The 16808-nt window shown below is 35.9% G+C and overlaps 1 protein-coding gene across 1 annotated transcript; it reads right to left on the bottom strand.

Annotated features, from left to right (window-relative positions):
• Positions 1–5532: 5532 nt before the first annotated feature.
• LOC136784146 (uncharacterized) lies at positions 5533–6160 on the bottom strand. The gene has a single exon (XM_066744662.1). It carries the CDS (start codon positions 6109–6111, stop codon positions 5533–5535), a length of 579 nt encoding a protein of 192 aa, XP_066600759.1. The 5' UTR covers positions 6112–6160.
• Between the last annotated feature and the right edge of the window lie 10648 nt (positions 6161–16808).

Genomic DNA, 16808 nt, shown 5'->3' with positions numbered 1-16808 from the left:
GATTGTAATAAATTGTACTAAGCGGACCGAAGTACCGAACAAGTTCAGTCGGTGGTTTCAGATTACCGAAAGAATCGAAATATTTTACAAGATTATTGCATTTAACGTAGGCAACCCAGTGAGTGCCTGGACCATTAGAATCGTCAAGGTTAACGATTGCACATTCATTAGACCATGGACCGTTTCGTGGTAGACTTGTACGCATAAAGACTCCACGGAAATTTGGCATATCATGACATACGTGAGATAATTGAATATTACTTGTAGCACCAGATCTTGGTAGACCGTGTACAGTTACTTTTTTGTTCGCTTCTTTGACATTGATTTTTTTGCTACGCCTCCTCCGCTTCGTTTGTACGGTGCGAGATACAGCCCCCGTCCGTCTCTTGCAGTTGCTTCTATCATACGATTGTGACGCTGCATTTCTTCCAACTGTTTTTTCGCAGCTTTGGCATCGTTTACAGCTTTCGCTATACCTGATGCTCCACCTGCTAGTGCTCCAACCGCACCTAGCAGTGGGAGCAGAGGCAACAAGCCGCCCCGTTTTTTAGGCACTCGAATTTTACGTTTTTTTACAGCACTATTTCCAGTTTTTCTCACTGCTGCTTTCCTCACCATATCTGTTTGTAATCCTAAACCAAGTTTACGCTTTGCGTTCATAGACGCCCAGACAGCTGTTGCTGCAGCACGCTCACCCAAGGTTGCGTCACCAGCTGTGATACGTCTACGTGCACGTTTTGCGAGCACTTTATCAGCTTGATGACGCTGCGATAGGTCTTTGTATTGCGAATATGCGATATCGTGTTCCAGACAGGCTTCGTCCAGCTGGTTCACACCTCGATCACCGCGTGCTAATCGTTCTTGAAGTCGAGTTCCTGGTCCACAGTAATTGTATCCCGGTAAATGAAGCTCAATCGGTAGTTTGTTTATTGTTTTATTGAGAAATGATCCACATCCAACGCACGACATGTATAACAATCTTTTATCAACGGTGGTAGTCCATCCGCATGAGTAGTATTAGGTAGATTGAAATGTTGTAAACAATAGCGATATTTTTGAACCTCAGGATCTGCACGAATATGCTTGGGTAATTTATTCCAATATCTGTCAATACTGTGTGAAAAGTACTTTAAAAGTACAATTTTCGGTACGTATTCCAATTCATCACTGCTTAACTCCTCCAAACTTGTAACATCCAACACAAATGCAGGCATAATGAAAACTGATTCAATTCTCTGATTTCATGCCTATAAATAGCTCGTGCAATTAAGATTTAACCTCACAGTCGTTCGAGAATGCATTTCGTAAAGCAGCCATTAAGTATCAATATCTCTAATACCAATTATCACACTGCCACCGTTAGTGATATGAAACGTCATGGAACTTTGCTACCGTCAACTATACGCTGTATAGTTTGCGGACCCTCAAATTGTGGGAAAACAAACGTATTGCTAAGTCTTATTGAGAGTCCTCACGGTGTAAGATTTGACAACCTGTACGTTTACTCGAAATCGTTACAGCAACCGAAGTACCGTTACTTGGAACAGCTATTGACAGATATGGAGGGAATTGGTTATCATCAATTTTCAAATAATAGTGAGGTTATAAGTGTGACAGATGCATTACCAAATTCAATCTTTATATTTGATGATGTGGCAAGCGATAAGCAGGACAATATAAGAGACTACTTTTCAATGGGTCGGCACTCGAGCATCGATTGCTTCTATCTTTGTCAGACCTATGCCAAGATCCCAAAACATCTGATTCGTGACAATGCAAATATGATAATCATTTTTAAGCAGGATGGGACTAACTTGAAGCATGTTTACAAAGATCATGTAAACACTGATATGACATTTGAAAAATTTTGCGAATTGTGTTCAAAGTGTTGGCAGGAAGATTATGGATTTTTAGTAATTGATAAGGACAGTGGTATGCAAAATGGTCGATATCGGAAGGGTTTCGATGAATATGCAACCATCGAATAGCATAAAGCATCATATCAGTGCTGAAAAGTGTTAGTCTAACGTAGAGCATTGAACAGTGTAAATACATTATTAAGCAAATCAGTTATAGAGATAAACGGGTTAATTGAATCGCTAAACAGGTTGGTCGAACCGCTAAACCGGTCGATTAAACCGCTGAACTGGTCGATTGAACAGCTGAACCGGTTGGTCGAACCGCTGAACCGGTCATTTGAACCGCTGAACCGGTCGGTCGAACCGCTGAACCGGTCAGACGAACCGCTGAACCGGTCGGTCGAACCGCTGAACCGGTCAGGTGAACCGCTGAACCGGTCATTTGAACCGCTGAACCGGTCGATCGAACAGCTGAACAGGTCGGTTGAACCGCTGAACCGGTCGGTCGAACCGCTGAACCGGTCAGGTGAACCGCTGAACCGGTCATTTGAACCGCTGAACCGGTCGGTCGAACAGCTGAACAGGTCGGTTGAACCGCTGAACAGGTCGGTTGAACCGCTGTACCGGTCGGTTGAACCGCTAAACAGGTCGGTTGAACCGCTAAACAGCTCGATTGAACCGCTGAACCGGTCGGTCGAACCGCTAAACCGGTCAATCGAACCGCTGAACAGCTCGATTGAACCGCTAAACAGGTCGGTTGAACCGCTGAACAGCTCAATTGAACCGCTAAACAGGTCGGTTGAACCGCTAAACAGCTCGATTGAACCGCTGAACCGGTCGGTCGAACCGCTAAACCGGTCAATCGAACCGCTGAACAGCTCGATTGGACCGCTAAACAGGTCGGTTGAACCGCTAAACAGGTCAGTTGAACCGCTAAACAGATCGGTTGAACCGCTAAACCGGTCAGGTGGACCGTTGAACCGGTCGGTCGAACCGCTAAACCGGTCGGTTGAATCGCTGAACCTGTCGGTCGAACTGCTAAACTAGTTGATTGAACAGCTTTAAAGATCGATTGAACTAGCACATTGACTGCTTAAACAATTAAAAGTTTATAAAAAAATGGATGAAAAGTCACTACTTAAGAAGATTGCTGAAACGAGTGAGGTGATTCGTGAAAAACATCGCGCACTGAAATCGGAAAGATCAATGGTGGAAAGTAGATTGAATGAAACTTTTAAACCAATAGTTGATCCACTGAAAAAACTAGTTATGCAAACAGATAATAGCAATGAAGAATCTTATGACTTAAACATTGATCTAAATCATGACAAGAAGCGGAAACGTTATCATACTTCAACCCCCAATGAGTATATTATCAAGAAAAAAAAGAAATTGCATAACAATGACGGTACTCTTACAAATAAATCATTGATGATCTATGATGATAATGATGAAAAATCTACTTTTGATAAATCAATATTACCAATGAAATCAATGCCAGAATCTACATCATTACATTCAGAGCCTGGACAAGAATCTGCATCATTACATTCAGAGCCAGGACAAGAGTCTACATCATCATCACATTCAACATCAAGACAGGAAACCTTAGGATTGCTCAAAAAACAAATAAATCATTCCATAGATTGGAGATCATTTCCACCTATTGCACGTCATTATATGCATTTGCTCCTTTTCGGTAATAAAGATGAAATCGATCACGGTTTTGGAGTTACATTAGATGAAAGGAACCAATATGTGATGGGAAGATGTACATTTGATATTAGTCATGAAGGTGATATTTTAATTGATAAAAAGCGCTATATTGGTACGAGAGGGCTTTTTGAATTAATCTTCATGAAAGAGCCTGATAGAAAGCTCTACACCATTGATGACAAGATCATATATAAGCAAATCCTTGAACAAACTAAATCATATAAAAGAGCAAATGATAGTTACCAACAGGTTCAAGGGAATAAGGGTCCAAAGTATAAGAAAATTATTCAACCACTAATTTACAATAAAGTACCATCACAACGAGTGATAGCTGGTAGTGGATTTATGCGTGTTACTGATGAGTCTGTAAACTATATACATTGGAACGATCCTAATGAATTAGTTGATCGATTGCGACTTTTAATTGCATCAACCACCGCAGGTCATACAAACCACCATAATGAAATACAGTCAATAATAGAAGAGTTGCGTGAAGAGGATCTTATTCTATAAAAGGGTACAGTTTATAAACATTTTCTTCAGTTGCGTACTACACGTCAATATGTCAATTAACAAATTTGGTAGTGGTTTTAACGTAAGGAAAGAATTTAATATTGGTACAATAAATGTGACTAAAAGAGCACTGGATTTGAATAATAAAAAAATAGTAAATTTAACTATTGATTCTGATAATAATACATGTGCTGTGAATATAAAGTTCTTGCAACACAGTTTAGCTAAATTGGAGGAGAAAATTGAAGAAAGAATAAATAAAAAAATACAGGAGATTGAGGCAAAACTTTTGCAAATAAACAGCAAGATTAATGATGGATCCAAAAAGTGAATGTTTAGGATGCATCATACATTTTATACTCATGATAATCGATTGCTTTCGAAAGAAAAAGAATCATGAGTGAAAAAAAGAAACAGAAATTATATGTGCATGGGGGAAAGGTTGTAAAAAGCGAATCAGGGAAAATCGTGAGTGAAGAAAAGAAACAACTGGTGCAAGAGTTACATGTCCCTGCGAGAAGAAATTTTCCACGACGAAAAGTCATAATACGTGGTTTCGATGATCTCTGGCAGGCTGACCTTGTTGATATGCGTTATTATGTTGATACTGGTCATCACTATATTCTGACAGTGATTGATACCTTATCGAAGTATGGTTGGGCAGTAGCGCTTAAGACAAAAAGTGGTAAGGAAGTGACCACAGCTATGGGAAAAATTTTAAAGAGTGGAAGATGTCCCAAAAATTTGCAAACTGATAATGGTAAAGAATTTTACAACAACGAGTTTCAACTGCTCATGAAAAAACGTGGAATAAATCATTACTCCACGTACAGCACGTTAAAAGCGTCAATAGTCGAGCGTTGGAATCGAACCTTAAAAACCGAAATGTGGAAACGTTTTACACTGGACGGTAGTGACAAATGGCGAAATATACTGCAACAGCTGGTAGATGATTATAACGCGCGAAGACATCGTACTATACGAATGCGACCCGTTGACGTGAAACCTGAGCATGCTGAGCATCTGCTTGCTACTGTATATAGCAACATTAAGATCGTTGGACGTACCAAGTTCAAGGCTGGTGATTTCGTGCGAATCAGTAAATACAAAAATGCGTTTGCTAAAGGTTACACACCGAACTGGACTACTGAAATATTTCAAATTACAAAAGTGCAAAGGACAAATCCTGCCACGTATCTACTTAGAGATTCTCGTGGTACAGACATACATGGTGGATTTTATGAATATGAACTTTTAAAAACAGCTAATCCTGATGTATACTTGGTAGAGAAGATATTGCGTAAGAAAGGGAATAAGGTATTTGTAAAATGGTTAGGAATGGATAAAACGCATAATTCGTGGATAAATAAGAATAATGTTTTGTAATAATAATAATAATAATTTATGTAATATAATATAATACAATAAATACAGCTATTAAAATCTACTCTTTTAACCTATAATGTCCCCAAGGTAGAGTCGCTACAGAACCGGGTGTTATGTGACGTTTATCGTCATACGGACTGAGAGCAATTTTTCGCTGAGTAGTGGAAAACACCTTGTGCAATTTCGAACGAATTAAATTTTGGTTACGGGACTGTACGGTGAAATTATCCAAACAATCCTTGTAGTCGTCAAAAGTTATGTTTCTATCGATAACATAACCTTTGACCCCCTTAGCCTTTTTGGTAATTTTCGTACAGTCCTGCACCTTAAAGGTATACATTTTCGCTCTCAGTCCAACGAACTCGGTCATGATCTTTCCATTGTTCTCATCCTTCATTAACCCAGGCACTTTTTTATTGACTCGAGGTAAGCCGTACCGATTATCAGGAGGGTAATCGCTGGTGTCGAATTTGACCAGATCACGTTTCATGACCGAGTAAACATCGTCACACTCGATACTGTACACTAGACTGTCCGTGTCGGTATACATCGCTTTACATTTACTGCCGAATGTAGGAAGCATATAATCGTAATGGAATTCATACAGACAGGTCTTTGAAATATCTAAAATGCTCATGCCTACGTACACGGGCTTATCAAACTTCGCGGATAATTTCGACAATTGAATAGCGACCAAATTCTCTTTAAATATCGCACGACTGTGAAAATTCGGTTTGGAAATCAACGCTTCCGCCCCGTATCTTCCCTCCCACTTGGTTACGAGCCTCACGTCAACTCTATTCCTAACATTTTCCATAGTCTTACCAAATACTGCATTGTTCATTAGCTTGAAGAGATTCTTCTCGAAATCGTTTTTCGAGGCTGTCCGCAAGCGTGTATTTAATTCGATATACGCCTTCAGCCAGGTGGACTGCCGGAACTTTAAACCGCGATAAATGCGTTTTAAGACGATACCGTTACGTATACACTGCTGTAGAGCACGGTAGTGTATCACATAACGCGTCTTATCGTCGACGGTTGCGAGCAGTTTCTCCTGGTGTGAACCTGGCGGCTTCTCACGCACCGGGCAGAATGGTAGATCGGAGTGTTTGTCGTGAAGCTCGCGTGGATATTCCAAGTTCACCTCCAAAATATAGCCTTCGGACGAATCCTCGGACACATTAAGGATGTCGAGATTGGCAGCGTCATCGATCCATTGGAAACCGTGGGTTGGCAACGGTTGACACATTGCCCATCCATATAGATTATTAACGTCGTAATACATCAAGTATTTCGACGGTTCCGCCGGATCGTAGTTTCGCATGTACTGATTGTTGGCCCTCTCATAGCGGTGGGAGCACTGGCTCAAACCACCGCGTATACCGCGTTCAATAAAAAGCAACATGTCCACATCGGTGAAGAGTTCCAGACGGATTCCCGTATGCTTGAGCATCGCGTCCCAAGTGAAGCCTGGAAGCGTATAATAGTGAGCAGGATCTAAACTATAATTTTTCATGCAGCTATCGCGAAAACTCTCGAAAACATCGGCCAACAATAGGACATCGGTCTTTAAATAAAGATCGCTGTACTCCCCGAGTGTTGTCACAGAGAATTTGGCCCATACCTCTTTGGCATGATTATATGCTTCTTCCGTGATATCGCTATCGGACAGTCTATTGTAGAACAACTCTCGTGCAGGTAAAACCGTTTCTTCCAAGCGAGTAATGTTATCCACATAATCGTAAGGAAAAATACCTTTTCTCGTAAGCAGGCTGAACTGTTCAATACTTAATTCCGAAAATTGTGACTCTAAATTTTTCAGCTGAGATCTATTCAGATATGAACTCAATTTATCCAAACTGGATGCCATAAATTTGAACGAATCGATGAATCTTAGCTGTATATTATACTTTCGCAGATATTTACTAAATGAAGTGTATTTTTCCTTATTTACAGGCAGCAAATTTACCGATCCCTCAAGCGTATTCACGATCGCCTCAAAAATAAAATGTGAATCATAGCCGGATAAATTATGGAATATTACGGGAATAACATGCGAGTCTTTAAAGTTTAAGTTGCAATTATTATGAGCCGGTCCTCTATATCTACCAGTTAGGTGATCATGATCGCGAATACGCACTTGATTTGGAAGAAACGGTTTTTCACAAATGTGACAATTAGGTTCACTGTAGTGCCGCGAAATTTCAACATCACTAAGAGTATTCATCGGTATTACAGTCTTCAATTTTTCGCTGACGATGCGTGCAATGCTCTCGAGCTCGCATACGAACCATTCGATGCAATTAGCACCTCGATGTGAATTATAACATGAGAGTGACGCATTGCGAGCACTTTTTAAATAATACCCTACACTAAAAGGTACATGTTTCTGATAATCGTAACTATTTTTACTACTATTACTACTATTGTTAATTTTCTCTAGTAAACATTCAAAGTCTGCATAGACGACAAACGGCACTCTTTCACTGTTCTTCTGGTTTTTAAAAGATACCCAGCAGTCTTCAGCTTTCCTTGGTAGAATTACGTGCAGGTTGTCATTAAGCTGCACACAATCCCTCTCATGCGACTGTAGCTTATCTGCAGTACGGAAATAGTGTAAACAGCTGAAATGAATTATTGATATTATTAGTATTTTTTTATAAAATATTAATATCTCTAGTATAATTCTTACTTACCGATCACAAATATGAGCACTGTGTTCTCTTTTACTTATTTGGCTGCTTATCAACCTTGGAAGATTTCTTATACAAAGAAAGTGTGGAGTTCCCTGGTCATCCATAATGAGGAGGAGGTTAACATGCCTAGAACGTTTCATCTTTGTTATCTGAAGCGGTACAATGTTCACTTTGGCTTTACAATCATGTTCCTCCTCTACCTCCTCCATGGTAAAGACATTAACTGAAATGTCATTATCCACCTCAAATTTCGGAATTTGTTTTAGAGTGGTCGGAAACGTTATACTTCCTACATCTAAAACAGACCGATAATGTGGATAGGAGGATATTCGGTAGGATTTGGCAGGTGGAATTGCTGGAAATAGTGCCACTGTCACAGCCCATGCGAAACATGCGCTATCTTCATTGTCTATGTTTATCACAGCTTTTTTATGTAAAATAGCGGCTGGAAGCTCAATTCTGCATCCAGCATGTAGTGGATTGTAATGATTAATATTAACTATTAAACTCAGAATTTTCTCCAGAGCCCAACCACTATCACGTTCTTGAAACTCACTCAACTCTTTTAGTAAAATCTCTACAATATTTAGCCTATACCATTCCTTAAAATTATCAGTTTTATACAATACGCTATTCTTTGTACATACATGCTTATCATCACTAATGTCCTTAGAAACAAATTGTCCATTAAATACACAGTTTATCTTAACACTATTTACACTATCAAATACTTGGTTTACACGGGTGTACACAATTTCTTCTGCATCTAATAGAAAGCTGCGTGGTTCTATGTAACTACTATTTATCACCATACCACTACATATTCGGCTATTAAACGCTGATTCGAGCTCCTCCCAGATATGTTCTCCCGCATTATGAGAACCAGAACCAAATTTAATGGAGCTTTTATCCTTTGATGCACGAAGCAGAAGGCACTTGATGTTCGCGATTTCAGCAAAATGTTTCTGTCGTGTACCCACTGATGCATTCCGATTATCGTTCCTCAGCTCCTGGATACGGTCACGACATTCACGTACCCATGTAGAGTACTCGTGCTCAGTTTTAATTAAGCTAAACTTTTTTCGAAGTTCGGTATACATTTTGAGAATGTAAAATTGATGCGAAAAATGGGAGAAGAGGAAGATTGATTCGAGTCCGATTATAGTGGAATGAGTGAAACATTTCATCCATGATACATCTTTTTATAATTCACATATTGAGATGAAATTTAATATACTTAGTCATCAATTGGTATGTGTGTGTGTGTGCGTGTATGTGTGTGTATGTAAAAATTAGTTTTAAAATAGAATTACTGTAGAAACTCGATATGCTTATTCTTCAATTTAAACACGTGTTAAAAATCGTTTCAAAAAGACTGTTGTAGGAATCTGCTTAAATAACTGAAACGTAATTTTATTTTGTTTCTTATTTATTGTACATTTCTCTTTCATACATACATTTCATAAAATAAACATTTTTCAATGCACATAAACCTTCATGATTCATGCACATAGAAAGATCCAACTTGTCTTTGCTGTCTTTCAATTTGAAATCTCCCCACTCGCATTCATCTGCATTACTTATTGTATAATCAGAGATACCACTAAGCCAATTCCTTTTTTCTAGTCCTTTCACGAATATCTCTTGTTGTTCTTCTTCATTTATCACATATTTCCTTATAACATCTTTATACCTATAATACGGTGAATAGCCATCTGTCCAATTTAAGCCGTGATGGTTATAATATAACCAGCTAGAAGTAAAAATAAAAATATTACAGTAAAAAGCTTCTGTTTTAATTAAACAATTTCACTTACTTTGCTTGTTTTATCTCTGCCTCATTTAACCAAGAATATGGAAATGGTGGTGAAAATAAAATGTGAAACACTTTTTTATCGCGCAAAACTGCAAACTCTTTCACTATAAAAGAATTATCTTTCAATCGAAACCCTTGAAAGTCCACGAATGTAGGAACCATCGTTTTGATTACGATCTTTCGAAAAATTTGTGTTAAACTGACGCGTCCCCTGGCCCCTATCCTCGGATTTATTTAACCGAGAAAACGGAACAGTACATTGCACCAAGTATGCTTTGAATCAATTGTGTGTTTGTGCATGCTATTATATATTAGTTCAAAAATTGCTGAGCTATGGAAAAAAGTAACATACTCAGCTACATTTAGGGTAAAGGGGGTTCAACGGGGTAGTAGCATGCTGCAAAGATTCAAGGTTACGCGAGCAAAAAAAAAACGCAGGGAGAATCTGTTTTACCATCTAGGAAATTGCTTTTACTAACTGAGACCTGACGTCAGAGGAGTGGGGGTGTGATGTCAAAATGCTGCAAGTATCCTCCCGCACCCTCGCAACCCTCTCGCCCATACTTGCTGCGAGCTCACGTGGAGCCTCCGATTTCCCCCACCACCACCGCTTAGCACTTCTTGGCTCCCCCCACTACCTCGCAACCAGGCTCAGCCGAGTGGACAGGAGTGGGGGGGGGGCCAGAACCGGCCTAGCATGTCTACTAATACTATATGGTTTAATTGTGGAATTTAAACAAAATTCGTTCTCTGAAGTAAAATAATGAAAATGGCGAAAAAAGCCATTTTGTACTATTTAAGCTAAAAATTAAAAAAAAATCTGATGTACTGGAGTAATTTCAAAATCAGGTTCGTTTACAACACAATAAGATTTACAAGAATCGTCTCCGACCATTTTTAAAAATGAGGAAAATGAGATTTGGCACGTCTGTGTAAATATTTATTAAAATAAAGTGTATTAATTACTTTTCATATTATAAAAAAGAGGAATATAAAAAGCAACTTTAAAATACAATAAGTAACAGCTATAACACTAGTGAGATTAGACTGTTAAAATCTGGGTGTAGATAAGTGATGCTGAAATTATAAGGTTTTCAAAGGCGAGTGTTTAGAAAGGCTATAACTATTATTCTTCATCAAAAATATCTTCAGCTTTAGTGTAGAAAACATTAAAATTGTGTAATATGAAAAGGGGAATTTGTAAACGATTATATGGTATCATAAAAAATAATAGTAAAGCATTACGTAATTTATGAAAAAAAAATTATTTTATTGAAGACGAAGAAACACTAAAAAAGGAATACAAACATTTGTTTAAACATGCATACAAGTTTTACCTATTTATGAGTTCGCTCCTTAGTAAAGGATAATATTAAACACGTCAATGTATCCACTAAATTGTGTAGACATGCATAATAAAAATGTGTTTGTATGTTTTCTGAATAAGTTTTATTTAATTTCAATAAAAAATAAGAATAGTTTGCATTTCAAAACTATTATACAGTCAACATTTTGTAACTGAAAGAAAAAATATATGATTTCATAATCTCCAAATTAACCTCATACAGTACATAAATGTTTAAGGAAGGATGAACATTACTATATCATATTATTTTATAGTTGATGAGACGGTAGAGGGCATGTGCTGCATAATATAAACTACTCACCCAAAGTTCCTTAAATTTGCTATAGGAAAATATTATGGCATTTTACCATGGAGGTACGAAGTACCTGGAGGGAGCATATGGCTTGTTTCGTTCTATAAATGTGAAGCCGAGGGATGGGGGTAAAATGGCTGGCCGCCATCTATGATTGTTGATAAATATAGCACATAATAACATATATATATGTTATATTTTGGACTCCACAATCCCGTGACTGAAGACAAAATTAATATCACGGAACTTTGTGGTTCATGGTCCGGTATGTTTCTGGTAATCCATTGTTCATTACGTGCTTTATTACTTTGTTACTCTCAAACTGCTAAATCCTACAATTTTAAAGAAATATGGTTGAGCCAGCAGGTAAAAGTAAGTGAAGTATATTTTTCTATTTTTATTTTTAAAGATTAAATATGAAATACTGTACATTGTTACATTTGAATGTTTCAAATTGCAGATCAGAAAATGAAATAATTATAAATAATTAACAATTGGCGGCAACTGGGATGCACATACACCGGAATCAAAGTAGGAAAAAGGTTTGGAAGTTTAAATTGTTTCATCGTTCCGTTTTTCTCCCGCAGTTTAGTTCTGTCTATTTCGAAGATATTTTAACAAATACGATTTCGCTGATATCGCACGTTAATGAATGGTTTTGTCTTCGGTCACGGGATTGTTGAGTCCACAATGGAATGGTTTGGTTTGGTTCACGGGATTGTGGAATCTAGAATATAACATATATATATGATATATATACGTTATTATGTGCTATATATAATATATATATCAACAATCATAGATGGCGGCCAGCCATTTTCCCCCACCACCTTGCTTCACTCCCGTCGGCATATGCTGCTCGCTTGCATTTTACCCTCTACCCACCAATCTACACCAAGGTTGCCAAGTGTAGTACTTTCGGTACTATCGTAGTACCGTAGTACCCAAAAGCGACATATCCTATAGCGTAGTACTATTTTGGGTACTACGCTATAGTCGCTGCTGATACAGTTGGGTGCAGAAATCTTGCGTCAGGCGAGGGGAAGTAGGAATCTGAGGGGCGAAGGGATTTCTAGGGAGTTTGTCCGTAGCTGTCAAATGGCGCGATTAACCCTCAATTTTGGATCGTAAACAAAAATAATATTTTCGCAAAACGATTGCGGAAAAGAAGGAAGGATTTTAATACATAACAGAGAAGACAAAATATATCAGATGAGTATAAATTAATAACAAAAAGTTAAAATTATTGTGAATTTATAAGGAAATATACTTTGTGGTTATTTTATTTCTGTTACAGGCTAAATCCTATTCTTCATGAGTTTAAATGTTTAAATCACAGGAAAGAAATACTTAAGCAACAATGAATGAAAAGGACTAATTTATGAAGCATTTCTCTGTGGCCTAACCATTTCAATAATTGTGACATAATGTTATAATAGTGAATATGTAAGCGATTGCTGTGTATACAAAGAAATTTTATTACAAAATAATAATAATGTATGATAATGTTTTGATTCCTATTATTATAAATTAAAGCTAGTTCAAATAAAATGTATTATTTTAATTTCTAACTTAACCACACTCAAATTCTATACGTACATAGTAATTATATATTCTTGTAGAACCTATCTTTGAGCTACTCTAACTAAATTGCAACTATTTTAAATCTGCAGGTCATAACTATTTACTTCAATGATCTTTATTATTCAATGTGAGACAAATTGTGTAAAATTTCTGCTAATTTCTTATTGATCCGTCACATGCTTCCTCATCTCGTATAACATTTATTTGTCTTGATTGTTCCTTCTTCTTCTAGTTTTCAACACATAACAATAATTTTATTATCATTTTTAAATACACGCAGATAAGATGATAATGCTGACTTGTAATTAATTTTATAAATATTGGAATCATTGTTAAACCATTGTCTTATTAAATTTGGAAAATGGGCATTTGAATGATGCTATTTAAAGTGGGCCTCTCTTCTGTGAAATATATTCTCATAATACTTAAATAGATAAAGTTCCTTAAAAGTTATGTGTATAATACTGAGTTCATCTTATTTTTTAGCTTCAAGTAGTTTTCCAGCAACGTGTTTGAATATACATTTTGAATATAGAATACTCTTATTTCATTACTCTTATTACAATGTTGTCAGGATTGATAGAAAGATATGTCAATCATCTGAAAATGATAGGATATACATGGCGACTGGATAAATTAAGGTTTTAACAGATAAGTTTCATGAACAAATAGGAATAATAAAATAAGTATTGCATATTGGGAATGGATATCCAAAATATATAGCTTGAAAATATAATTTGAAGCTAAAAACAAGATGAACTCAGCAGTATACATAAACGTATTGGTCGACAATATCCTCTCAAATGGAAGGAAAAGATATCATGTGGATGAAGTGCCAAACATATTTAAGTACAATAAGTCCAGTGTCCATTTTTCAAATTTAATACAGCAATAGTTTACCAATCATCCTAATTATTATAGAAACAATTAGACAGCAGAATAAGCATATCTGAGCATATTTGAAAATATCTAGAGAATTATTGGTATATGTGTTCAAATCTAGAAGAAGAAGGAGCAATCAAGGCAAATAAATGTCATACGAGATGTGGAAGCATGTGACGAATGAATAAGAAATTAGTAGAAACTTTATACAATTTATCTCACATTGAATAATACAAATTATTGAAGTAAATAGTTATGACCTGCAGATTTAAAGTAGTTGCAATTTAGTTAGAGTAGCTTAAAGATAGGTTCTACAAGAATATGTAATTACTATGTACGTATAGAATTTGTGGGGATAAGGAAGAAATTAAAATAATAAATTTTAATTGAACTAGCTTTATTTTGTAATAATAGGAATCAAAACATTATCATACATCATTATTGTTTTATAATAAAATTTCTTTGTATAGACAGTAATCGCGGTAATCGCTTACACATTCACTATTACAACATTATGTCACAATTATTGAAACTACTGGGCCACACAGAAATGCTTTGTAAATTAGTCCTTTTTCATTCATTGGTCTTTAAGTATTTCTTTCCTGCGATTTAAACTCTTGAAGAATAGGATTTAGCCTGTAACAGAAATAAAATAACCACAAAGTATATTTCCTTATAAATTCACAATAATTTTCATTTTTCGTTATTACTTTATATTCATCTGATATATTTTGTCTTCTCTGTTATGTATTAAAATCCTTCCTTCTTTTTCGTAATCGTTTTCCGAAAGTATTATTTTTGTTTACGATCCAAAATTGAGGGTTAATCGCGCCATTTGACAGCTACCGACAAACTCCCTAGAAATCCCTTCACCCCTCTGATTCCTACTTCCCCTCGCCCGACACAAGATTTCTGCACCCAACTGTACTACTGGTCGGCGGAAATACGTCAGAGGGTAGAGACTGTAGAGGGACCGCAATATAGATATTTCTAATTACTAATTTCAAAATACATAATGCATGGTCCGTGAGCCAAGACAAATGTTAGTATTATTGTATCGTACATACAATATACATACCGCAAGTTATAAAGTAATATAAAGAAATAAAGTGACAGTTTTAATCTTACTGACAGCTGATATACTGATGGTATAAGTGAATAAATAAAGTGACGAAATTTGTAAAATGTACATAAAAATAATTTTTAAAAGTATATAAAGGACTGAACATTTTAGATAAGTATAACAATAAATTTTATAATATAAAATGTAAGATATAAATATTTTGTGGTACTTTGTGGGATTTTATTTCAGATTAAATTATAGTAATGTGTTTACTATGTCACTGTGCTGAGGATGGAGCTATGCGGATTTTCAAAATTAAAATAAAGGAATAGACTAAACATAATGTGGTTATTGTGTCATCGTTGAGATTCAAACTATGTTAATTGAGACGGATAATAAAATAAATGAGTGAAAAAACTGGGTAAATACAATAATAAATAAAGAAGCTGACAAATTAGATATATAATATAAAATGTAAGATATTTTATAGTACTTTCTGGGATTTTATTTCAGATTAAATTATAGTAATGTGTTTACTATGTCACTACTGAGGATGGAGCTATGTGGATTGAACATTAAAATGAAAGGAATAGATTCACCATATTATGGTTACTGTGTTATCGCTGAGGATCAAACTGTGTTAATTGAGATGAATATTAAAATAAACAAGTCAACACATTGGGTAAATACGATACAAATAAAGAAGCTGACAGATTACATTTGTAATTTCAAATGTAAGATTTTATATAGTACTTTTTGGGATTTTGTTTCAGATTAAATTATTGTAAAGTGTTTACTATGTCAATGCTGAGAATGGAGCTATGTGAATTGAACATTAAAACAAAAAGAATAGATTCACCATAATGTTATTTCTGTGTCATCGCTGATGAGGATCAAACTGTGTTAATTGAGACAGATATTAAAATAAATGAGTCAGCAATTTAGGTAAATGCAATAATAAATAAAGAAAATGACAGAATAGATATATAATATAAAATGTAAGATGTTTTATAGTACTTTGTGGGATTTTGTTTCAGATTAAATTATAGTAATGTACGTTTGTTTACTGTATCACTGCTGAGGATGAAGCTATGTGGATCGAACATTAAAAAAAAAGAGTAGATTCACCATAATGTGGTTACTGTGTCATCGCTGAGGATCAAACTGTGATAATTGAGATGAATATTAAAATAAAGAAGCTGACAGATTAGATATATAATATAACATGTTAGATATTTTACAGTACTTTGTGGGATTTTATTTAAAGTTAATATATGTAAAATAAAATTTTTCTTTTCTTTTTACAATTGTATCTATATTAATTACTACAGGGTGTTTTTCTAACGGCGGCATATGGGAGATTCGTGTTAGTTGACTATAGCGCTCAGGATGATGGTATCTGAGAGCGCTGATTGGTCAATATCATGCAGTGCCAACATGAAATGGTCTATTACCAATAGATGAATACGAAAAATGAGACCCATTCGCCATTTTGTAGTGGAGAAGTGTTTACATGCTAGTTATAGCAGAAAGAGGTGTGAAATGGAAAAATGTCAAATAGTAAGGTTACTAAAGTAAAAATGAAAAATAATGAATGGAAAGTTCGAATATTCTTACTTTCCATTCATTATTTTC

This window comes from Prorops nasuta, unplaced genomic scaffold (assembly GCF_024137725.1).
Source record: "Prorops nasuta isolate Cenicafe-Biocafe unplaced genomic scaffold, Cenicafe_Pnas_1.2 PNAS00048, whole genome shotgun sequence".
In the NCBI taxonomy this organism is placed as follows: domain Eukaryota; kingdom Metazoa; phylum Arthropoda; class Insecta; order Hymenoptera; family Bethylidae; genus Prorops; species Prorops nasuta.
The sequence above is the reverse complement of the archived record's forward strand: the minus strand, read 5'-3'. Positions and strand labels throughout refer to the sequence as shown.

Excerpts from the sequence above, each read along its gene's own strand:
- LOC136784146 (XM_066744662.1), bottom strand. The coding sequence starts at position 6,111 with ATGAGCATTTTAGATATTTCAAAGACCTGTCTGTATGAATTCCATTAC.